The sequence below is a fragment of the Leuciscus leuciscus genome, assembly GCF_965113295.1.
Source record: "Leuciscus leuciscus genome assembly, chromosome: 2".
NCBI lineage: Eukaryota > Metazoa > Chordata > Actinopteri > Cypriniformes > Leuciscidae > Leuciscus > Leuciscus leuciscus.
Window position 1 is genome coordinate 6,698,242 of NC_138726.1, and position 25,263 is coordinate 6,723,504.

General features: G+C 36.8%; 1 protein-coding gene across 1 annotated transcript; it reads left to right on the forward strand.

Moving 5' to 3' along the window:
- Window positions 1-5,638: 5,638 nt before the first annotated feature.
- Window positions 5,639-25,259, forward strand: parvab (parvin, alpha b). Its single transcript, XM_082162072.1, has 13 exons — window positions 5,639-5,821; window positions 12,501-12,590; window positions 12,679-12,749; window positions 13,317-13,419; window positions 13,503-13,643; window positions 13,850-13,965; window positions 14,421-14,479; window positions 16,256-16,275; window positions 17,164-17,225; window positions 17,316-17,384; window positions 17,469-17,570; window positions 22,837-22,909; window positions 24,873-25,259. The coding sequence occupies exons 1-13, from the start codon at window positions 5,686-5,688 to the stop codon at window positions 24,944-24,946; spliced, it is 1,116 nt and encodes a 371-aa protein (XP_082018198.1). The 5' UTR covers window positions 5,639-5,685; the 3' UTR covers window positions 24,947-25,259.
- Window positions 25,260-25,263: the final 4 nt, after the last annotated feature.

Below are 25,263 nucleotides of genomic sequence, written 5' to 3' on the forward strand. Positions count from 1 at the left end.
CTGCTGTATCAGTAGCCAATGAGCTCGCTGCTTAACCTTCATATACTTGGTTAGCATTTGCTGTAGTTGTTGCAGCACTCTTTCAGAAACCCTCCACCTTCCCCAGCTCCACCTGTATAGATCTGCTACGGGTAATTCATGTACGCTATATTGTACAGCAGCAACATGTCTTTTTTTCCCCCCACAGCATTTATTAATCTAGGTTAAAGTAGGTTAATAAAAAAGCTCTAAATATAATTAATAAACAAATATTATAAAAAGTGTAATAAATTCTATTATTCATTGTAATTGATGTTTGTAAACAGATTTAGAGTTTTATTCACATATAAACATCAATCATCACACATACAGAGCACATCAAAAATGGTTAGCGGAAGCTCAAACTTATTTATTATTAATGGGCATCACAAAATATTGCTTCAAAGCACCTTTGGTTAGGAAGCCATATGTGTAGCTTATAAACAAAAATTACAAATCCATAAACAGAAGAATTAAAGTCATCGTGAAATCAAAAGATTTTTTTTTTTTTTATGGAATATTGCAGTATTTATTGTAAATTATTTATCCATGCAGATAAAAAATGTTGCCCTCATAATCTTTAATCAAAATAACTTCCCCTCCCTTCTCTTCTCTGATGATGTGTTTACTGGCGTGAGGGCGGGGCAAAGCTGTCACTCATATGAGATCGACCAATAGCAAACCACAACCATCCAATCAATTCCCAATGGACAAAATCAAGTCCCGCCCTACATTTCAATTCAAGAAGCCATTTCACTCAGATATCCGTCACAATAGAGAAGAAAAGACTATCACGACTATTGCAACATGTCGACTTTAAAAATACAGGGGTCTGGCCAATCAGCCATTTGTTTTCTGTATCATCTCTTCGCCTTATTTCATGCTATCCCGACTCCAGTTGGAGGATAAAGTTGGAATTAGTGTTAAATGAGAATGTAGGGTTATAAACAAAATCCCGTCATCTGTGTTGTGTTTGTCCAGGTGTGGATTCACTATGTACAGTTAGTTCATCCTCCACACGTTTGTCTGTGCAACAATATCTTCATCATATCCCCTGAGAAAAGAGTGACTTATGACATATGGAGTATATAAATGAAACAGTGTGCATACGGCCTCTTTCATGCTCTTCACTGTGGCAGAAAATGTCATGTGTAAGAGTGAAGTATTGACCTCACACTGAAGGTGTCAAGAGCACACAGCCTGACCTCATGCTGTCATTCACCGCACTGAAAATAGCGAGGAAAGCTTGTTGTGTAGCGTAACTAGAAGCTGTTCCAGAGGTCAATAGTCCTGGTTGTTTCCTTGCTTTTGTCCTCTCTTGTATAGGACATTACATCTGAAGATGGATCCGGGGAGATTTTCATGTTTTCACTTGAATAGTTCAAGGTGAAATTATATATATGACATGCACAGCACAACTATTAGCACTCAAAAATGAAATGAAGTGGAAATTGCATCGTATGATGAGGCGGACGTACTTCAAGTTGGGGCAGAAAGAAACACACAATATTAATTTAAAGAGGACCTATTGTGCCCTTTTTCAAAGTCTTGAATTTTCAAGTCTCTACTAGAATAGGTTCTCATGCTTGAATGTTCAAAAAACACATTATTTTTCCACATATTTGACATTGCTGCAGCTCCTCTCTCTTCCCAGTCTGGCAGTAACGCTCTGGGCTGCGTTTCCCAAAAGCATCGTAAGCCTAAGTTGATCGTAAAAACGATCGTACGACTGATCTTAATATTACGGTCTGTTTCCCAAAAGCATCGTAGCTTAAGTAGCACTTGAAAATCTTCGTAGATCTACGAGTGCTCTGGAGTAATCGTACATCACCAAGTTCATCGTAAGAAGACAGATTTATGAGGACACCTGCAGGACAACCGGCAGATTACACCTTTAACTTTATTCAAATGCAATGTGATTATAATATAAGGTTTGATTGTACTTTATTGTTCTTTTTTTGTTGTTGGTTAAATTAATGTATAAATTAAATAATTAAAAAGGTCAGAAAACAAAACAAAAAATAGAAATAATTTAATCTAATAATTTTAATCAAAATTAAATGAATGAACAAAAAATAAATAAAAGAAATCCTTTTAATCTGTTAAAAATTACATCTTTGTTTCACTCTATCTCCTCTAAAAGGACATTAATTTCATCTTTTTGAAAGGAATCTTTTTTTATTTATTTTTTTTAGCTATTTTGTCAGTGCCTCCGCCTGTAGGTGCTTTATATAGACTTGTCTTGATTGCTAATCCACAACAGATGACAATTATTAGGTTAAACGTTCCATATAAGGTTATGTTTCAGCACTTCACGAATGGACAGCGACTCTTAAGTAGCACGTAGAGCGCATTCTCGCGCGTTCATGTTAAGTGCATTTTTGGGAAACGCTCGTGGAATTGCTGCGAGCGTTCGTAACCTTGCACGTAGAAAGCGCTCTTAAGAGCTAAGATACATCGTTATCGGGAAACCCGGCCCTGTTTAGTTCCTATCTCTATGAAGCCCCTCCTTCCAAAAAGCGCAATGTGCTCTGATTGGGCGGCTGGATCGGTGTGTTGTGATTGGTCAACCGCTTCAAGCGTGTTTGGGAAATGTCACTCCCCTTACCATAACCGCAAGTTTCAACACACTACTCACTAACTCAACCAGGCCTCCCCCTTTATTTTGCGTATGCCTTGGGCGGGAATTATTTTGAAATAGGGATATTGTGGCGTTTGCATTCCCGGAAGAAAACTTAAGACTGATAAAGAGAATAACTCCCTTTGTGCATTGTAAAAAACACACAAAAAAAAACATAATAGGTCCTCTTTAACATCTGTTAATCTTTAAAGCTACACCAGTTTATTTTTGCAAAGGCGGGCACAGAAAAACCTAATTTCTAAATAAGAACATTACAATCTCTCATCCTCAGAAATCATTGGTAAACATAACATAACTCTACACAATTATTTTACTATGCATTCATATTAGACTTTATTATCCATTCAAATTCATGTCTGTGTGCGTGACTCATCTCAGCTCTGTGATAAACGCTGTGTCCTAGGAAAAAAGGTCAGGCCATGTGTCGAGGCAGAGCGCTGGCCTTGTTTTGCAGTGAAAGACTTATACCCAACATGGGCTCCTCCCAGTCTCCAAAAGGGCCGTGCGTAAGATTTTAGAGCATAACTGCATGGAAAATCTGCTGTAATGACAGCCCAGGGCAAGGCTGTCTATTGTGCTTCTTGTTTACATGGCTTTGTGGAGATAATTGTATCAGAGGGAGGGAGAAAAAGCTTACGAACTGAATGGGGTCTTTGTTAGGCCAAGCTTCTCATTGTACTAAATGAGTTTTAGAGGAGTAAGTAGCCAGTCATGGCTAAATGATGAGTGAAAAGCATAATGATTACTTCCGCTAGAACCACACTTATAAAGAAACATGGTCTAACACAAAATGACAACACATACTCAGAGACAGTAAAGATGTAAATAAACAGATTAATACATTAATGTCTGGTGCTCAGTCAGTGTACATTTATTATTAGGTGTCTTGGACAAGTTGCTGAAAACATCTGAGAGAGAGAGAGAGAGAGAGAGAGAGAGAGAGAGAGAGAGAGAGAGAGAGAGAGAATCAGGATATATTTTATGTAAGATCTTAAAATGTACTTTTTGAATGTTATTGGGAGAGCAATAATAAACTCAGTAAGAGATGGATAAAAATGTGATAAAATTTAATCAATAAAATTTGCCTCTAGGAACAATATGTTTTTTTATTATGAAGAATTTGTCAAATATGCTTATTAATTTTTTTTTTTGTTAAATAGGCTATTCTTATTCCATCTAAGATCACATCAGGTTCTTTGGTGTCACTCTTACTAAAACTTAAATGCCATTTTACAAGTTGAGCACTGCATAATATTCTTTAAATGGTAGGGGGGAATTATCCAGACATACATTTTTCATAAGACACAAAAATACCAGATTTATCAAAAATTGAAAGAATTCCAATTTTATTCAAACCATTTTTAGGCTACTGCTAATAGCTATTAGCACCAAAAGGATGTCACTTCCTGTAGGACGATGTCATTTCTTGTCTTTAAAGTGATTTTATTTTTATTAGAGAAAGGAATTGATAAACACATGGAATATTTCTTAATAAATCGCCAGTTTGTCATTGTTAGAACGTCGTAGCCCTTACGAAAAAGAAGTTTATTCAAGTGTTCTATTACTTCTTTTAAACTAAAAATAAGAAAGTATACTTTCAGTCTACATTTTATATACTTCTCAGAAATCTACTTGATGTACTTCTCAGAAATATACTTAAAATTACGCTTAAGTGTACTTGACTTAAACTGAGAGAAAAGTCCAAGTATATTTGGCCTGTACTGTATTATTCAATAATAATGAATTATTCAAAGTATACTTGGCTTGTGGTTGTGTTAACTCTTTTGATCGAGTAGCCTATTAAATATACTTTTTCTTAGTTTTTCATATACAGTCTTATGAAACTTACATTGTTTGAAAATATTGATATGCAACAGATATGTTTCTAAATCTGCGAATCTGAATTTTTGTGTAGGGTAGTCCACTGGTAGTGTATAGGAATATACTTTAGGGGGGGTGCTTTAAAATGCTTTAAAATAGCTTTTGGGGGTGTTGGACTCGATCTACTCCATCTGTGTTTTGATCATCGTTCTGAATCTGATCAAGGCGTAGTCTTTGACAAAAATGTGATTTTCTCAACTTTTTTGTTTAAAATGTTGCCTTTCTTTATGAAACTTACCGACATTCAAGTGTTGATAAAAACGGATGCATGAAGCTAATAAAATTTTTTTTTTTTATTAAAGTACAGTTAAAGGTAATTTTCAAGTATAAAAAAATTATATCTACATTTGAACATAGTAGTATACTGCAAGTGCAAAAATAATATATAAATAGTAAACTATAAGTATAATGTTATGTTCACTTAAAGAAAACTTACTTGAGTATACTTGCTGTATAAACTACTAAACTAGAAGTTTACTGAGTACACTTGTGTGTACTTTCATTATCTAAAAAATTTACTACTTAAAAATAGTAAACTACTAGTATACTTATAAGTTCACTTGTAGTACAGATGCATTACAAATGAGAAAGTTGTGCACTTAAAGTTTACTATTCTTGCACTTATAGTACACTTAAACGTATACTTTTATATACTAAAAGTGGGCCAATAGTCCCAAGCAGTATTGAAATAGTACACTTACACGTTTACTACAAGTACACATTGATATTAATATACATACTACATTAAGTATACTTAAAAATATACTTGAACATTACTTAAGTATAGGCTACTTCATAAAATTAACTTGACGTAATAGGCTACTTCTTTTTCGTAAGGGAGCTACAGCCACTCAAACTTATTCACCCCATGTTAGATTAATAGTGATGTTGAAAACTAACTTAAATAGTTTATACAATATGTTACGACATATGATGAGGATATGAAAAAAGCGCAAGTATCGTTCAGTCAGTCAGTCAGTCAGTCAGTCAGGGCGGGTCTGGGAAACGCGCTCGCGCTGCAGGGAAGCAAGAGGGAGTCATTACACTAATGTTTGGAATTCCGCTTCCGTTCAGTGGAATTCAATAATTCTCCACAACTTTAAACCCGCACGTCTAGATAAGAGGCACATTTACTGTATTGTCAAATGGCTTCTTCACCGCAGAAATCACCGTCCTCGCCTAAAGCTCCCACTCCGAAGTCGCCTTCCTCCAGGAAAAAAGATGAGTCTTTTCTTGGAAAACTTGGTGGAACTTTAGCAAGAAGAAAAAAGGCAAAAGAAGGTGTGAATTCAACTTAACTGCATGGATAGCCGCTGTCTCTGATATTAGGTTCTCTTGTATTTGATTCTATGCATGCCAAATAAATCTCTCTGCTCTCAGGCATGGATCTGTCTGCTATACTGTATATAGTTATGAACACCTGCACTGTGTTTTTTTTTTTTTTTTAACAGTGTATTAAGTAATGCAGAAGTGCAATCTTATAGGCCTATATAAATTATACAATATAGGCTAATATATATATATATATATATATATATATATATATATATATATATATATATATATATATATATATATATATATATAATACTAATTTAACATATAGGCTAAGTTAAGTTAAGATATTTTAAAATATGTTTTTTATCTCAGAAAAATCTTTCTTTCTTTCTTTCTTTTTCTTTCTTTCTTTCTTTCTTTCTTTCTTTCTTTCTTTCTTTCTTTCTTTCTTTCTTTCTTTCTTTCTTTCTTTCTTTGTAAATTGTAAGTATGACACTGTTGTTGATATAAACTTAACAATGTGAGTGTTTACAAAAGGCTGCCCATCTCTGCTGTGACCATATAAGGAAGAGAAGTGGCTGTTTTAAATACTCATTGTGAGATTTGGGGTAAATATGTAAAGGATTGAAAATTATTGCCTATTTTCAAATTAAGAATTATGGGTAACTCTTTATTTTACAGTGTCCTTGTTACACATGTTACATGTAGTTAGTTTAGTAATATCTATAATAGGCATAATTACATGCAACTAACCCTAAACCATCCCTACCCTAACCCTTTAGTAAGTACATGTAGCTAATTATTATTACTCAGTACTTAAATATATAATTACACTGTAAAAAGTGCGCCATAAAATAAAATAGAAATAAAGAGTAACCAAATTATGTTGTGAATATAATCAGTACACTGTCAGAAATGTTTCAAAATTATGTTAAAACAGCATATTTGTTTTCTTAATTTTTCCTAAAAAATCTGTAATCCAAACATAAGAAAAAAAAAAAAAAACTTGAAGAATTTATTTGTGTATTTCTTTAATTTCTGAGTGTGCTGACATCCATTGCTCATTCAGAATGTCACTGCAGATCCTTTGACATTCATATATATATATATACAGCATAGGAGTTTTTTGGTCCCATATGGCAGAGACATATTTAGTTAGCTGGTATGTTTATTTGTGGGTCTAGATTTTCACTGAGAGAAAGAACCGCAAGCCACAACAGGAAGGACCATCTGGCACCACGAGAGAAATGAAAAATCTTGTCAAAAGTTCATTTACAAGCTGTAAATCTGCTGTTATGGATAAGTTCTAAACCTGTGAGTTCATTGGGAAGTTGCTTCTCCTTGCCGTCCGCTGTTAGAAGCAGCAGCGATGGCAGGATTCGGCGTTGATTAAAAACAGGATGTCGATATCTCTAGGGATCTGTACCGATTCTTCTTCTGGACTGCCTCTCACAGAGATGTGCTCCAGCATTGCTTTACTGATCGGCCAGTATCGACGGGCCACTGGGCAGATGGAGACAGAGAGGGTGTTTAGGAGATCACCTGCTTGAGACACCATGTGCTGATTCAGGATGGCAGACAGGGTCAATTAAATGAGAGATTCAATGGAACAGCAAGATTCAGAGGCTTGATCTATAAGCATTAACTAACACTAATTTGTTAATAGGTTTGAGAGTTACACATCCAATGTCCACTATAACAGTAGCAAGCTAAATAACGATAGCAATTCCCCACTGACGGCATATTCATGTCATAGAGCAAATTGCAATCCCTTGTGAAAAAGAAGTGTGCTTAATTGTGTAGAATGTGCACCTGAAGTGTAGACTGGGTAAACCCAGCCCGATCTGCCGGCGATTTGATTTCGCCCTCCAGCTCAGGCTGGAAACCTATACATTCTTCTATCCTGCTTCCGTTACAAATCTGCTGGGACACTGGCTTATCCACCTGGCGCGCTATTGGCTCTCGCACGACCGTCAGTCCAATTCCTTTTAACCTCTCGACGATGCTCAATGGCTTCTTTAGTTTAGCAAACAAATCGCTCGGGTGGGTGTAAATACCACTCACTTTCATGTTTTTTTTTTTTGCACAACCTGAAATAATTGCTCGATGCCAACACGTTTGTTGACCATAGACAGTATATAAACTGGACACAGCGACCCCATTGGATTCAACGGAGACAAGTGAAGTCAATTAGAAGCTCTTACTTCCTGATGGCTGAGCGTACTGCGCAGACTCAAACTGAGCTTGATGACGTAGATGTGACGTGAGCAACCCGTCTGTCTTCTAGTAGCTGTGCCAAGAGAAATCTGAATCATTCCCTTCCTAAACTTGCAGAGACGGAGAGTGTGAGTAGGAGGTGTCCATGAGCTAGGAGCAGGAGAAACTTTTGCTAAGTATTCTGATGAATTACTTTGTCATTTTGCCTCCACGTCCCCCCGATTGCCCACGAGCTTCTCCTTCTGTCCATACGGTAATTCTCTACTGTGCGACAGAGAGTCGCGTGGTTATGACGCAATCGTTAGCCTATTTTTACAAAAACTGCTTCTACGGGGCCATAACGTAAGATACAAGGTAATGGAGCCTTTTATACATTTTCGTGTTTCTTTAGAAATAAATAATGGACAAATGGAGTCTTTAAATGCCTCAGATGTAAAGTTATTCGCTGTCAAAGTGACGCCATAATGAATGGGAGTCAATGGAATGCTAACATCAGGTGATGGTCCGCTAATCAATGGCGGCGCCCAGGGAAGCTTCAATATTTTATGAAACACTGCCCCCCTGTTGTTGACACGTTTCCTGCCTGGAGTTTTCGTGTCGCTCTGATTGGTTTAAGGACTATCCAATTGCGTACAGAGTCATTTGAACTATGCCCGTTGATCACGCCTCTTGTGCAGTAGAAAATACAGAGCAGACTCCCCAGACTAATGTTCAATCTTAAAAGATTGAGCTTGGTCTGGTGATAGCCAGACTACCTGAAGTGTACTTCAAATCTTACAAATATTTAACAAAAAAACTATTAGCAGATAATTATGAAAGCTTGTTTCCGCCACGGAATAAAACAATTTAAAAGATAATTGCGACTTTTTATCTCACAATTCAGACTTTTTTTCTCACAATTGCGAGTTTACATCTTCCAATTCTGACTTTTTTCTCACAATTGCGAGAAATAAAGTCAGAATTGAGAGATATAAATTCCAACCTGAGAGATATAAAGTCGCAATTGCGAGAAATAAAGTTAGAATTGCGAGATATAAAGTCCGACCTGAGAGATATAAAGGGCCCTATCTTGCACCCAGCGCAATTGAATTTGTACACCGACGCATGTATCATTACTATTTTGCACCCGCGCAAAGCGGACTTTTCCCTCCACAGACGCACGTCGGTTAACTAAGAAATACACTTGCGCTCCCGGGGGCGGTTCAGCGCAAAGAGGAGGCGTGTTCCGGCGCAAACGTTCCTTCATGCTATTTTGCAGGTTTAGAAAACAATTGCGCCACTAACCAGGAAAAAACTAGTTTAAAGTCAGTGGCATGTTGCGCATGTTATTCATATGCTATTTTAAGGGCGCATGCTTGGCCATAATCAATGTAGCGTGTGCACAACGCGCATACACTTTGATTCTCTCACACAGAAGCAGCAGTTTTCATTTTTGCAAATCATACATTATTACGATAGATAGATAGATAGATAGATAGACAGACAGACAGACAGACAGACAGACAGATAGATAGATAGATAGCTAGATAGATAGATAGATAGATAGATAGATAGATAGATAGACAGACAGACAGACAGACAGACAGACAATTTATTATAAAAGCATACATCTAACTTACACATTTACCCAAATTATCATACGCCTGATTAACCGAAGTTAATTTGGGTGGGTTTCTCCATCCCCAATGTCCCTGACGAGAACGTCGGTCTCCTCGGCTGTGGAATCCGCTTTAGAACAAGCGCGTCTGCTCTTAAAGGGAATGTGAGATGACGCTCTGATTGGTTTATTTCACGTTACGCCCAAACCACACCTATGAATAATGAAGCTACTTCAGACCAACCCCTTTTAGATTTGCATCGGGCGCAAGAGTCATTTATCCCGCCGGGAAAATAGCAACAGCGCCCAAGGCCCGCCCACAAAGTTACTTACGTTTCGCGCTTCATACTTGCGTTTCAGATCGTTAAAATAGGGCCCAAAGTCTCAATTGCAAGATATAAAGTCAGAATTGCGAGAAAAGACAGAATTGCGAGATATAAAGTCAGAATTGTGAGATAAAAATTCCGACCTGAGAGATATAAAGTCAGAATTGCGTGATATAAAGTCGTAATTGCGAGTTCTAAAGTCAGAATTGTGAGATATGCAGTCAGATCATATACAGTAGTCAACCAATCAGATTTGAGGGACAAGTTTACAGTTTATGTCAAATTTAGGCTTTCAACCAGTTAGATGCTTCTACATCAGTGTTAGTCACCTCCGTCCTTCGGATGAGACGTTAAACCGAGGTCCTGACTCTCTGTGGTCATTCAAAATCCCATGGCACTTCTTGTAAAGATTAGGGGTGTAACCCCGGCGTCCTGGACAGATTCCCTTCATTAGCTCTTATCAATCATGGCCTCTGAATAATCCCTATCCATCAAAGACATGGCTCTATCACTCTCTCTCCACCTATAGATGGTGTGTGTGTGAGCGCACTGGTGCAGTCGTATCATACGTCTGGATACTGAACACTGGTGGGTGAGGAGTCACCCCTGATATGACTGTAAAGTGCCTACAGTAGTGCATTGTAAAGGCACTATATAAATGCCTCATTCATTCGTTCGTTCGTTCCATCATTAATTTGTTCATTCATTTGTTCATTCATTCGTTCATTCATTCGTTCATTCATTTATTCGTTCGTTCATTTGTTCATTCATTCATTCGTTTGTTCATTCATTCATTTATTAATTTGTTCACTTGTTCATTAATTCGTTCTTTTATTCATTCATTAATTTGTTTGTTTGTTCATTCATTCATTCATTCATTTGTTCATTCGTTCATTCATTCACTCCTATATTCATTTATTCATTTGTTTGTTCATTTGTCCGTTCATTCTTTCGTTCATTAATTCGTTCATTCAATCCTGCATTCATTTATTTGTTCATTCATTCATTTGTTAGTTTGTTCATTAGTTCATTCATTCTTTTGTTCATTTGTTCATTCATTCATTTGTTCATTCATTCGTTCATTCATTCGTTCATTCATTTATTCGTTCGTTCATTTGTTCATTCATTCATTCGTTTGTTCATTCATTTATTTATTAATTTGTTCACTTGTTCATTAATTCGTTCGTTCTTTTATTCATTCATTAATTTGTTTGTTCGTTCATTCATTCATTCATTCGTTTGTTCATTAATTTGTTCATTCGTTCATTCATTCACTCCTATATTCATTTATTCATTCGTTTGTTCATTTGTCCGTTCATTCTTTCGTTCATTCATTTGTTCATTAATTCGTTCATTCAATCATGCATTCATTTATTTGTTCATTCATTCATTAATTTGTTAGTTTGTTCATTAGTTCGTTCATTCTTTTGTTCATTTGTTCATTCATTCAATCATTTATTTATTCATTCATTCATTTATTCGTTCATTCGTTTGTCAATTAATTAATTCAATCATCCATTTATTAATTTGTTTGTTCGTTCATTTGTTCGTTCATTCATTAATTTGTTCGTTCCTTCATTCATTTATGCATTCATTCATTCATTCATTCATTCATTCATTCATTGTAGGGTTGGGTTTTAGGGGTGGGATAGGGTTAGGCTTAAATTTTCAGACAGGATTGTTGTTTTAGGATCAACGAAACATGTTGACCCAGGAATGCGTCTAACTCTGCAAAATCAGGATTAATAAGAAAATAATTCTAGAAGTTTTTTTTTTTTTTTATGTAAAAATTCTATAGAATATTTAGTATAATAAAAAATACACTCTTCACCTTCAACATAATGTTGAAATGGGATTTTAGATATTTTGTACTGGTTTCTGAACATTTTTCATTTTGGCAAATATTGCTGTAGGCTATTGATTGAAGGTCTGAATTGTAGTTCTTTTGTTAATCTGAACGTGTTCAGGGATGAATGCATAGCATTAAATGAGAGGCTTTGAGTAGCCCCCTCCCCAGTGAGGCTAATGCTGCATAACTGACCTCCAGCGATGAGAGGCACAGCTTAAAAAGAGCTGTGTGTTCAGCTCTGCCAGTTCTTTGAGGATTGCTGCTAGATACAATTTATGAGGTCATATCATACAATATTATAATAGTTTGAGCGAAAATATTAAGCTACTCAAGGTTTCTTGCATCAAAACACTGATGATTTTTCAATAACAAAACTTAATATCTGAAGTAGTTTTGCTTCTCCTTTTCTTCTTTATTTTTTTACCTGGCTGTGACTAATGGACCAAGTTGAAGAACGGACGAGGCTTGGCTGACATATAAAGATGTTAATTTATGAATCTTTTTTGACATCAGAAAGTTGCAGAGGTTCAGCTTCAATGAAAGGTCTTGAGTTCAGACTTCTGAAACTTACTGTATATTTCATCGTACATTGAGATCTTATGAAGGCAAATTCAGTTTTTCATGACATGAAGCATGAAGTGGTTCAACAGAAAATCTTTTTATGTCATGTGTTGTGATGTATTCTTTTCGTAGTGTCTGAGCTGCAGGAGGAGGGTATGAATGCGATCAATCTGCCCCTCACCCCCACACCCTTTGAGCTGGACCCTGAAGACACCATGCTTGGTAAAATTTCTCAACATTACTAATTCAGAGTTCAACCACAACTCTGTAAGCCTCTAAAAGCTGCTGTATTTCTCATTTCTCTCAAAAGACGAGAATGAAGTCCGTACCATGGTTGATCCCAACTCAAGGAATGATCCCAAACTCCAAGAGCTGATGAAGGTAAATCAACTGTTCTACATCGAGAACTTTGGCCTTTTTCCTTCACTCTCTTGACTTGCAACTCTCAAGTGAAACAAGTTCGTCTAGTGGGACAGTTGTCATCTATCATGCAAAGATACACATGTTCAAATCCTGATCTAATTTTATGCCATAAAAGAGCCATTTTTGGTTCCCCAAAAAACAAAAGATGAAAAGTTCTTAAAATAATAAATTTTTCTTTGTGCAAAGAACCTTTTCTACTATAAATAATTTTGTGGAAGGAAAGATTCCATGAACATTAAAGGTTCTTTATGGAACCATTAATGCCAATTAAGAATTTTTATTTTAGAGTGTACATCAAAGTAAAATAGAGACTCAAAAGATCACATTGGCATTCACAACATAAATTATATATAAAAAATTAATCAAAGTACAGTATGTATATTTATAATTTTATATCATCCTAAGACATTCGCTTACTAATAACAGAATCCCATGCTACTTTGGGATGCATGGATGATTGCAACTCGCATGCATATTCAATTAGTCATTTTTCAAAGATCCCACTTCTCCGGTGTTTCTTGACAGGTGCTCATTGATTGGATCAATGACGTGTTGGCGGGAGAGAGAATCATTGTTAAGGATCTAGCTGAAGACCTCTATGATGGGCAGGTTCTTCAAAAACTCTTCGGTGAGGAATCTGTTCTGGAAAAGAGCCTATATTGTTGTTCCATTAAGACCCAGTATTGTATTGTATTGTGTATTTATTCCCAGAGAAACTGGAGGGAGAGAAGCTGAATGTGGCTGAGATGACTCAGTGTGAGATCGCTCAGAAGCAGAAGCTGCAGACTGTTCTGGAAAAGATCAATGACACCCTCAAAGTTTCCTCCAGGAACATTAAATGGAATGTTGACTGTATGTACTGTATAGCTTTGGCCTCTTTTCTCTTTGGCACGCTATTGTGGTTATTGGCACGATATTGTGGTTACTGGGTATTTCACTGATTCTGCTTAAAGGTAGGGTAGGCAATTTAGGAGCGGCTAGCAATAGCAAGCTAGTTTTGAAAGCATTAGATCCTCCTGTTTTTGCTTCTGCTGTTTATTCTGTTTTGTTTTTCTCAGCGGTTCATGCGAAGAACATTGTGGCCATTCTTCACCTGCTGGTGGCTCTTTCTCAGCATTTCCGGGCCCCCATCAGACTGCCAGACCATGTGTCCATTCAAGTAGTCGTGGTCCAGGTGCTCTTATTTCTCCGTTCATAATTTATAGCTTATTTGCTTTAAGCTTCTCAGTTGCTTTATTGTTTTACTCACATTTAAGGGTCTTGTCACAATGGACCTGAATGAAAACATGAGCAACAACCTTTGTAACAGTTCTGTGTAAATGGTCATAAATCCATATTGTCGCAATATGGCAATTGACTCATTGACTGAATAATTTTACATATTTATTCTGTTTGGTGTTTCATGAATGAGCTAGAATGATTATAAAGATCACGTTTTTTAAAATAACCATTGACCATAAATATACCGTAGTAATACAATACTGTTTTAACTTGGTATCTTATTTTATTGTGATGTTACTGTAATCACAATAGCAGAAGCTTTGCTTGCCATGGTGAATTTCTGATAAAGGTTATAAACTTTCCCTTTCTTTTTACATTATTTAGTCAAATGTTTCTCTGTCCCAACAGAAACGAGAGGGAATACTTCGGTCTCGGCAGATTCAGGAGGAAATTACAGGCAACATAGAGTATGTTTTTATTTTTAATTCATAACAGGCCTTGCAAATAAAAGAGAAACACTTTACAGTACAACATGTTAACATTAACACAATAGTTAGCATTAAATGCACTGAACTACCAGTAACCAACAATATATTTTATAAACATTAACCAAGATGAATAAATTCTACAATAAAATAGGCTACTCTTTATTCTTAGTTTATGATAATGCACTAATTTTGATCAATAAATAAACCTTTATATGCTATATATGCATTTATAATGCTAAAATCCCTGATATAGTTCAAGCAAAATCGCAGAATGAACCTGTCATTTCGAACAAAATCAGGCCAATAATAAGTTCTGTCAGGACCACTATCGTCAAATACGATTGACAATTAGCATACAGTTTGGATTGGAAGTATGGTTCTGTTCAGGGCAAGAACAGCCTAGCATGGATAAGAGCAGGGACAGCAGCAATAACCCCCCTTAGGGTAAACAGAACAGAACCAACATGAATGTATTGCAGATATCATTAATTCAATATTTTAATGTACAACATAATTCGAGAATTTATTCTGATTCAAAGGGGAATCAGAATGCCATACTGACTGGAGACAGGAGGAGCTGGGGAGGGAGGAGGGTAAATAGCTCCCGAGAAACGCGATAGCTGCTGATAATACTGAAGGAGCTTATATATGGATGCTGTGATAGGCGTCGTATTCTTATAGGTAGACACGGAGTCTGATCCACGTCGAGGTCAGATGTCTGTGAACATAAACACACTGGAGCGCCGCTTCTGTAGAAACTGAAGCTGTAATTCTAATTCAAAAAGTCCCTGACCCTGTTTTTCATGTTTAATACTGTAAAGCTGCTGCTTTAAAGCAATCTACTGTATAAAGTGCTATATAAATTAACCCGACGTGACTTAACTGGAGTGCTGAATTGCATAGTTATGCTTTCTCAACTTCTGTTTTCTCACCGCTGTCATTTCTGTTGTGTTTATTTTGTTATTGAGAGGAAAGCGCGCAGCACATATTTACATATTCATCTAAACGTTGCTCTCAGCAGTGTGGGTGTCATCGGGACGTTCGCTATCAGTTTACTGCTGGTCGCGTTTTTCGATTTCTTTTTACCCTTAAGCAAAGAGCGAAAAAAGAACTTCGCCGTGAGTATATCGGGGGCTTATTTCCCTTTTGCAGGACAAAGAAATAGAGAAAATGAACAATAAGGCAGAGAACAAGAGTGCCTGTCGCATTGTTTACCGTGTATATGTTTGGTTTACATGGTACAATATGATCAGGCATCCGGTGGCTTTATCATGCAGTGACATGAGAGTCATGTAGCAGTGTGTGTGTGTGTGATTTGCAGTGGTTGTAGAGGTTGAGCAGCGGGGCTGTTGCTCTGCCAGTTCTCCACTGCTGCTGCTGATTATCAGTGGTCCAGTGGGCTCGAGATAAGGCAGAGAGCAGCTCCTCGGGCAGCAGCTGCTGAGACATGCCTCTGCCCCGGCAGAACTGACTGTGGAGCCGCTGCTGGGCACACGTCCACTAGGCCAATATCCTGGAACCCAGTTCTGTTTGATCGGCCCGCTCCTGGGACCGGAGCATCCCCTTCCTTCCTAATCTTTTTGTTTGCCTTTCATCCTGGCACTCTTGATACGACCCTCTGATTTTGCTTGTTATTTTGCCATTTAGTGACTGTTTGTGTAAAACCCTTTCAGTCAAAGATAAATAGATTGTGGGTCTCTTTTGTTGCTCAAATTATTATTGAAATAATAATCCTTTCTTTTCCCTTCCCCACAGGGCATTGTCTGGAAGATATGGTGTGTATTATTATGTTTGCTTATATTAAAATTCATTTACAGTGGCCTGAATAACATTTTGAACAATGTATGAATGCATCTGTATTAGATGGATAGATTTTTAAAATAGAATATTTTTTTCTAATAAAATGACATTTTTTAATAGCAAAATGATTTAATGTGTAAACAAAAATGTATTAGTTAAAGTCCCCCTGTAGTTAATAATTGTATCCCTTAAAACTTATCTTTGATCACCAAAATGACATATTTAAAAGTTTTTTTCCTTGAAAACGTCATGCCTTTAAGTAGCTTGAATGTAACTCGACACCCTTTCCTCATTTAGTATACGTGGTTCAATGAATATGCAAATGAGCCCCGCCTCCACTCACTCACTCAGCTCAGAGATCCACTGGTTGACGATCACACGTTGACCTGATTGGTTACAAGCTAGTTTGTGACGTCAGAAACACCAGCGATTTCAAAGCGTGTTTTTGAGACTGTCTTTGATTCACTGCAGTTTTAAGGAGAAAATACTCAGCAATGGTGTTGACATGAATTTGCACATGGTTTTTCTTAAAGCGTAGCAAAAACACCACACAGACATATAAATTACATTAAAAACTTGATTTTCACCACAGGGGGAATTTAAGTAACATTGAATATGTAGTACACTACTATAGTATTATATCCAAAATATATAAAATGTAACTGTAAATGGACAGGAAAAAAATTAAGTGGTTTGAGTAGCAATGCAGAGTGGCACAATTAGAAAAAAGGGATTTTGGACACTTTATTGTTGTCAAACGTTCATAGTTGATGTGATGTACTAAACAACCTCAAAATAAAATTTGATATGTTTTCTAATGCCTCCCTGCAAATGAGCAATCATGTCATATTTTACTCTAACAGAGCGAGACGCCTTTGATACCCTTTTTGACCATGCGCCAGATAAGCTGAATGTAGTGAAAAAGGCAAGTGCACATCACACTATTTCTTGAGGGGTTTTACACACTGAGAGCTTTGACTCTTGACTCTGAACTTTTGGTCTTTCTTTTTTTCAGACTCTTATCACATTTGTGAATAAGCACTTAAACAAGTTGAATCTGGATGTGTCGGAACTGGAAACACAGGTAACATGATTTTGACTCACAGAATATCACAGACATGTGCATATCCAAAAAACTGAAATCTTAATGTTTTGCGATTCCCTCCAGTTTGCAGATGGCGTGTACCTGGTCTTATTGATGGGACTCCTAGAAGGATACTTTGTGCCCCTCTATAACTTCTTCCTCATCCCTGAAAATTTTGATCATAAGGTAAATTACTGTGACACTATAGTTAATAATTATAAGATGAAAATAGGCATTAAATATAAATTACTACTGACCTCTGTTTTGAGACATAATTCTGAGTAAAAATGGCTTAACCCTTTATGACCTACCATAGAACAGTTCTGCCAGAGTATATCTTTGTATTTTTACATGCTGTGCTGTCATTCTTTTGAGCATTTTCATATGCCATACATCAAAATAATCCTTACTTTCCCAATTTGAAGGCTATATTTGTAATAAATCAATAGTAACTAGATAAATATCTCAAAAGTGCAATAAAAATAAAAAATAAAAAAAATCATATTTTTTTCTACATGTTTTATTCAATACAGAAATTTGATAAATGCCAACCTCAAACTTGTCAATGTGAAAAACGTGCATAAAACGATTTTAAACTATACAGAATTGATTTGAACTGTTTACATAAATTAGTTTCTAAGATACACTCATTTATAGGTCTGTACAAATTGCGTAATATGCGTTTACAAATACAAAAGAAAAACAAACAAACAAACAAAAAACACAAAAATGCATTGCACATCATTTCTTTCTTTGGCTGCATACCTGGCTTTCTTCCTGATAAAACAATTTAAAACTATACAGAATTTATTTGAACGGTTTACATAAATTAGTTTCTAAGATACACTCATTTGAGTCTGTACAAATTGCGTAATATGCGTTTACAAAAACAAAAGAAAAACAAAGAAAAAAAACACAAAAATGCACTGCACGTCATTTCTTTCTTTGGCTGCACACCTGGCTTTCTTCCTGGGACGGATCTATTCCTTCAAGAAAGTCGGCTTCGTCCTTGAAACGGAATCTGGAGCCGATGAGCAGACGGAGAGTTCATCTTCATCGGACGCAATGCCAAAACATCCGCGTCCATGTACTTTCGTTTAGACTATGTTACGTGCGCGCGCGTGTGTGTGTGTGTGTGTGTGTGAATGTGCTTGCATTTGTAAAAGTGTATTTGTGAGTGTGTAAAGGAGAAATAAATGATAAAATGAAGCAATGATAAAAAGACAATAACGAAAAGAAAGAAACATACCAGTACAGCAAATGGGAGTCAAACGCATGGTCAAATGACGCCGCGTGTGACGTCACAACATGTGACAACCTTTGGGGTCATAGTGCACAGAACGTGATACGTCAATGAGCATCGGAAGATGTAACTATCAATCGCAGATCTACAGAACATGTGTGCAAAGACGTGCAATGCATTTTTGTGTGGTTTTTTTTTGTAAACGCATATTACGCAATTTGTACAGACTCATTAGAGGGTGAAAAGAACGCAACAGGAGCATGTTGGAGGCTTGATCTGAACATGTTACATCTCTGGTTTTGTATGCAAAAAGAGTTATTGAGCTAGCGATTTGGTTTCAGTTTCTATAGGCTCTTAAACAGACACACGCAAACGGGAGCGCCGGCGCTCCCGTCGGTCTTAAAGGGTTAATGGACATGAAAACAATGTAGGTAGGCACTGTATTTTAATGATCCACCAACATTTTCAAGCTTCAAAAAGTTCTTAAAGGCATTGTAAAAGTAATCCATATGAATCGTGCGGTTTAATTCTTCTATAAATGTACATACAGTAGAGCACATCAAATATGGTTAATGGCAGCTCAAATATGCTTGCATGACATGCAATAACGAACCTCAAGCAAGAATGTTTGCACTTTCATTTTCCATATTTGAAGTTCTATGAATATGTGTTGATCAATGTTTATATGTGAACAAATAAAAAAATAAATAAAAAAACGGTTCATCATATTATACGACAAAGTCTCTTCAGAAGACTTGGATGAAACTGCTTGATTCATATGGATTACTTTTATAATGACTTTTTGAAGCTTGAAAATTTTGGTGGAAGGCACTGTCAATGGAGGGACAGTGTTATTAAAGGTACAATACGTAACTTTTTTTTGTTCAAAATTAACAAAATTTCAATGTCAATACATCATCAATCCTTCTTCCAAAACATGTTTTTGTCTTACCCTGATTTACTATGGTAAGCATATTATAAGTGTTTATATTTTAGACCTAGCAAGATGATTTTCACGAGAAATTCCGTACATACGTCACTCGCCCGTGCGTTTCTCGTCATATCCGTAAATAGAGTAAAGTTGCTGTGGCTACTTGGACACGTATATGGAGTTTCATAGGTTAGTTGTCACAACGAGTGAGAAAGGTTGACATGGAGCCGCTAAATCTCCAACCTCAACCTCCTGGAAATCACCCGTTTTAAACAAACGCCGAACAGAGGAGAGAAAAGAGAACGCGACAGAGCTCGTAATAAAACAAGAATCAACATCGGCTTGGTTTTTCGGGGATGTCGAGAACTGAGAGATTTAAAATGTTGTAAAAGCGACATGGAGATGATGGCGTTTTTATTACTAAACAGATGAGTAATAGGCTTGCGACAATAGTCGGTGTTACCGGTGTTACACGGTGTTCAGTCGCAACACTGGTTTCATCACTTGCCCACCGCGGCACAGAAAAAAAAAAAAGTTTAAAGCGTTCAAAATATTTAACGCAATTAGGCCTACGCAGTATTACTAGTGTTGTATGATCACGCTCTTATTAATGTGAATGCTTTTAAACCATTCAAGCACGACAAGACTAAAGAGACCGTGCTGTAAATCCTGCCTATTACACACACACACACACACACACACACACACAGAAAAGACGTGCGTCAGTATCGAGTTCTCTTTCGGGCTTTAACAAACTATAAAACGAGTGCACAGCTTATGTACGCTCAACGGCTGTCCGAATTCGCTCACTCGTTTTCATTCACTCCTTCAAGTGAACAGTATTAGTGGACTAACGTAGGGAATAGGCCTAACTTGGTGAATGAGGGTTTAGGGGGCGATTTCGGATTCAACCTAGGGTTGCCACCTGTCCCGGTTTTACCTGGATTGTCCTTCTTTTTGATAACCTGTCCCGGGAAATTTAGCCACTCTCCCGGGACACTGAATGTCCCGGTTTTCGAACGGCTACGCAAAGTTCCATTTACTATTTTCTTTCCACTTGAAATAGCCTATGCGTTGTGCAAAGAGCGGTCTTGTATCTTGTGTGTAGAATGCACTATCATTTGCCTCTGTAGACAGGGAGTAGGGACGTGACCACCCGTCCCGCTTTGCGTTGCACCGCACAGCATTTTCACCCCTTGTCCCGCATATTGAGAAAATGTCCCGCATTTTCACCAGTCTGTTGGTTTTTAATGATCATATTAAGAAAACATGCATGCGTTCTTTTGTCTTTTAAGGAAATCAATTTATTTATTATTTTTGCGGCATAGTTTTTCACCTATTAACAGCGCTTCGTCAGAAGTATGCTACAGTTACAACAGCGTTTTTTTCAAATCCTATCCAATGGTTGAAAAGAAAGGAGTAGCCTAAACACGGTCACTAGTAGGTTGTGACGGCTGTCAATCAAAATGTGGAGCGGTGATTCGTTCCATGTGTTCCAGTCAGAAAAAAAATGGAAAATTCGGTAGGCTAAATTATTATTATTTTTATAAATTAAAAATGTAGGCTATCAACTGCAGTGGTTGTTTTAATTCATATCCTTTCTAAAAATATGAACGTTTTTGGTTTAATATAGCCTATTCTTAATATGACTGTCAATGATCTAATTTCATGTTGTTTTATATTTTATTTGTTCATTGTTTATTTTGTTGGACTTGGTCAGAACTGTTTCAGAAATAGTTTCTGCATGATGCTGATGCTTTTGGGGTCAGTGATGTTGAATTAGTATTAGTTCACCCCAAAATGAAAATGTCCTGATTTTCTCACCCCAATGCCATCCAAGATGTTCATGTCTTTCTTTCTTCAGTGGAAAAGAAATTCAGTTTTTTTTAACATTTCAGGATTTTTCTCCACACAATGAACTTCAATGGGAACCAGAATGTTGAAGTCCAAATCAGTGCAGTTTCAAAGGACTTTAAAGTGCTTCAAATGACTCTGAACAATCCCAGCTGAGGAATAGGGCCTTAGCGAATCGATAGGTAATTTTCGATAGGTAAAAATAAAATAAAAATTGATATACTTTTTAACCGCATTTGTTAGTCTTGTGCTGGACTGCGACGCGCCGAGCATGACGTCATCACGTTGGAAAGGTCACGGGCAACATCATTAAACACCCTATTCCTCATCTGGGATCGAGCAGAGCCCTTTGAAGCACTTTAAAGTCCTTTGAAACTGCAATGATTTGCATTTCAGCATTCTGGTTGCGATTGAAGTCCATTGTGTGGGAGAAAATCCTGAAATGTTTTTCTCAAAAAACAAATTTCTTTTCCACTGAGGAAAGAAAGACATGAACATCTTGGATGGCATTGGGGTGAGTAAATCATCAGGAAATTTCCAGTTTGGGGTGAACTAATGGACATTTTCACTTGTGAGCAAAGCGGTCGGTCAGGTTATCGATATGTCCAGGTTTTTCATCAGACATGGGTGGCAACCCTAATTCAACCATGTTCTCAAGCAGTGGCAAATAGAGGACACTGACGACGCGCTGACAGACAGGACCGAGCAGGTAATATTTAATATGAAACAAAGTCTCAACTTTCAAATTGGGTCAGTCAAAGAAAATTAAACATAAATAGGCTTACCGTTTTGTGGCTCTTTAATGTGTCGTAACAGATTGCCTCAGTTAAAGCCTCTACTCTACTAACTCTCCTGACTGCTTTGTCGGACACAAATGGTGGATTTTGATTGATCAGACTCAGATCGCATGTCAATCAAACTCCCTGCGAAGGATGAATTGACGCTAATTTAAAAGTGAAAGTGAAGTGCACACCCGATGAAACCGTTATTACCGGTGTTGTCACAAGTAGATTAACCGGTGGGACAATATTATCACCGTCACATCTCTAATGAGTAAGGTATTTTATTGTATAGATAGATTGCCATGTGTGCTCTAACAGAGTTCATTGTTAAACATTATCTATTATGAACGGTCAAATTCATCCGCACAGTCACACAGAGCCGAAGCACAACCAAAACAATGTTCTTCCGCAAAATGCATGCAGTCTTTTTAACTACTAAAGGGTAAAAAATTACATAGTAAACCTTTAAAGATTACAAGATCAAAAAAATGATATACACTAATGAATCATTCACAATAAGACCAGTAAAATGCATTAACAAAAAAAGGTCAATTTTGGTCTCTTAATGCCACTATTTGTTTTAAAATAGTTGATTTCTCAATGTCACTTACTCACAGCATTGTTTCACATGTAATGTATCAGGTGCACAATGTTTCATTTTCCTTTGAACTGATGCAAGATGGCGATTTGGAGAAGCCAAAGCCCAGGCCAGAAGGTGAGATTAAACTTTTCTCCCAGCGTCTTGCAATCCTTGTAATGAATAATGTGCTTCACGGGGCTTGATTTCTAAGGAACAGTCATGACATGATGCCTTATTGCATTAGTTTTTTGTAGTTAAGAAGAGTTGCCATGTGTATTAGTTGAATTGATCTCCTCTACTGTGGCTGTTGAACTACTTGAATGAGAAGCTAATCAACAGATGGGGCTGGAGTTGCTTTACTCGAAGGCTTTGTTTAAAGCCTCAATCGCATGCTGAATTTACAATTGCATTTTCATTTCGCTGCAACAGAGTTCCTCTGTGTAATCACAAGGCTTAAACAACATCTGGTTAATGTGGCGCAGATGATCTAACTGAGAATATGCCTTATGGGCGGCTGTCACTAAATGAGGTTTAATGCAAAATACATTGACACCATGAAATGTGTTGCTGTTAATTATTAGTGGTGATTTCTAATGCAAGCATCTTTATTATTTCTCATTGCAGGGTGAGAGATTAAAATATAGCTAGTGACCAGAACATGATATTGATGTGGGTGTGGGCTCTTTTTACTTAGCAACACCCTAACAACTACTTAGAATGTGAACAAGTGTGCTTAATTGTATTGAATGTGCACATGTAGTGTAGGCCTACTTAAAGAGAGGATTTCCATGACCATATTACTTAAAGGGTTAGTTCACCCAAAAATGAAAATTCTGTCAGTAATTACTCGCCCTCATGTTGTTCCAACCCCGTAAGACTTTCGTTCATCTTCGGAACACAAATTAAGATATTTTTGATTAAATCTGAGAGCTGGCTCACTCCTCCATAGGCTTCTAAGGGATCGAAACTTGCCGGCCCAGAAACTTTAGTTTCAGACATCGTTAAAATAGTCCAAGTGACTACAGTGGCTCAACCTTAAATTTATCAAGCGACGAGAATACTTTTTGTGCGCAAAAAAACCACACAAAAATAACAACTTTATTCAACTCTTCATTTTCTTCTGTGTGTGCCTCTGAGTGAGTTCATGTAGTGTAACAGCGCAGCGCTTCTGTGTTGTACGTCAGAACGTAGGCTCACTATTGGCTGACGCTGGTCATGTGTGTGATGCTGGCCAATAGTGAGCCTACGTTCTGACGTACAACCCAGAAGCGCTGCGCTGTTATACTACGTGAACTCACTCAGAGGCCCACACACACACTGAAAAAAATGATTAGTTGAAATTAATCCATTTTTTTATCGTAAGTGGTTGCATTCAATTTATTTTATCTACATTTAAACAAATGCATTTAGTTGAACTAAAATTGATTAAGTTCAACTTAATGCATTTGTTTAAATGTAGATAAAATCAATTGAATGCAACCACTTACGATAATTTTTTTTAATTAATTTTAACTAATAATTTTTTTCAGTGCAGAAGAAAATGAAGAGTTGAATAAAGTCGTTTTTTTTTTGTTTTTTTTCGCTCACAAAAAGTATTCTTGTCACTTGATAAATTTAAGGTTGAGCCACTGTAGTCACTTGGACTATTTTAACGATGTCTTTACTAACGTTTCTGGGCCGGCAAGTTTTGATCCCATAGAAGCCTATGAGGAGTGAGACAGCTCTCAGATTTCATCAAAAATATCTTAATTTGTGTTCAGAAGATGAACGAAGGTCTTACGGGGTTGGAACAACATGAGGGTGAGTAATTACTGACAGAATTTTCATTTTTGGGTGAACTATCCCTTTAATACACTTAAAAAGTGCAATGTCAAATGAAAGGTTTTACTTTAAAGTGCATTGTTGTTTTTATTGAATTTTTTTGCATTATTCTGTAGTGAAAATTTAGTTGTTAATTAATTTTAGAAGCAGCACTTGACATTAGCAGTTGAGGTGTCAGGTATGTTAAGAGAGAGGAAAGATTATGTTTTATATTGAAATGAACAGTGAATACAGTCATTTTTTCAGTCATGTTCAGATCTTTTATGTGTCTCCTCAGACATTGTCAACTGTGACCTCAAGTCCACGTTGAGGGTCCTCTACAATCTCTTCACCAAGTACAGGAATGTGTAGTGACAGAGAAGCAGCGAAACTGCTTGATTTAATAAAGCCAAAATGCTCAGTGCACATCCTTATCAGTATTATATTGCTGTTGTATTTATTTATTTTTTTTTAAATTGAGCATATCCATATATTTATTCAGTCCGAAAGATATTTAGCAATCACATTCCGTTGACCTTTTTATATAATATTGATATAATATTTTATGATGAATATGGTAATGGACATATGGAAGTAATGCACAATACTGTGATACTGTAAAAAATGTATTTTGTTTGTTGGCTTGATTTCTTCAAAAACAAAGAGTCACTTTGGATTATTTGGCTTCA

Coding starts and splice junctions, on each gene's coding strand:
- parvab (XM_082162072.1), top strand. CDS start 5,686: ATGGCTTCTTCACCGCAGAAATCACCGTCCTCGCCTAAAGCTCCCACT. Junction 12,750..13,316: donor AACTCCAAGAGCTGATGAAG/GTAAATCAACTG, acceptor GTTTCTTGACAG/GTGCTCATTGATTGGATCAA. Junction 17,226..17,315: donor AGCTGAATGTAGTGAAAAAG/GCAAGTGCACAT, acceptor TCTTTTTTTCAG/ACTCTTATCACATTTGTGAA.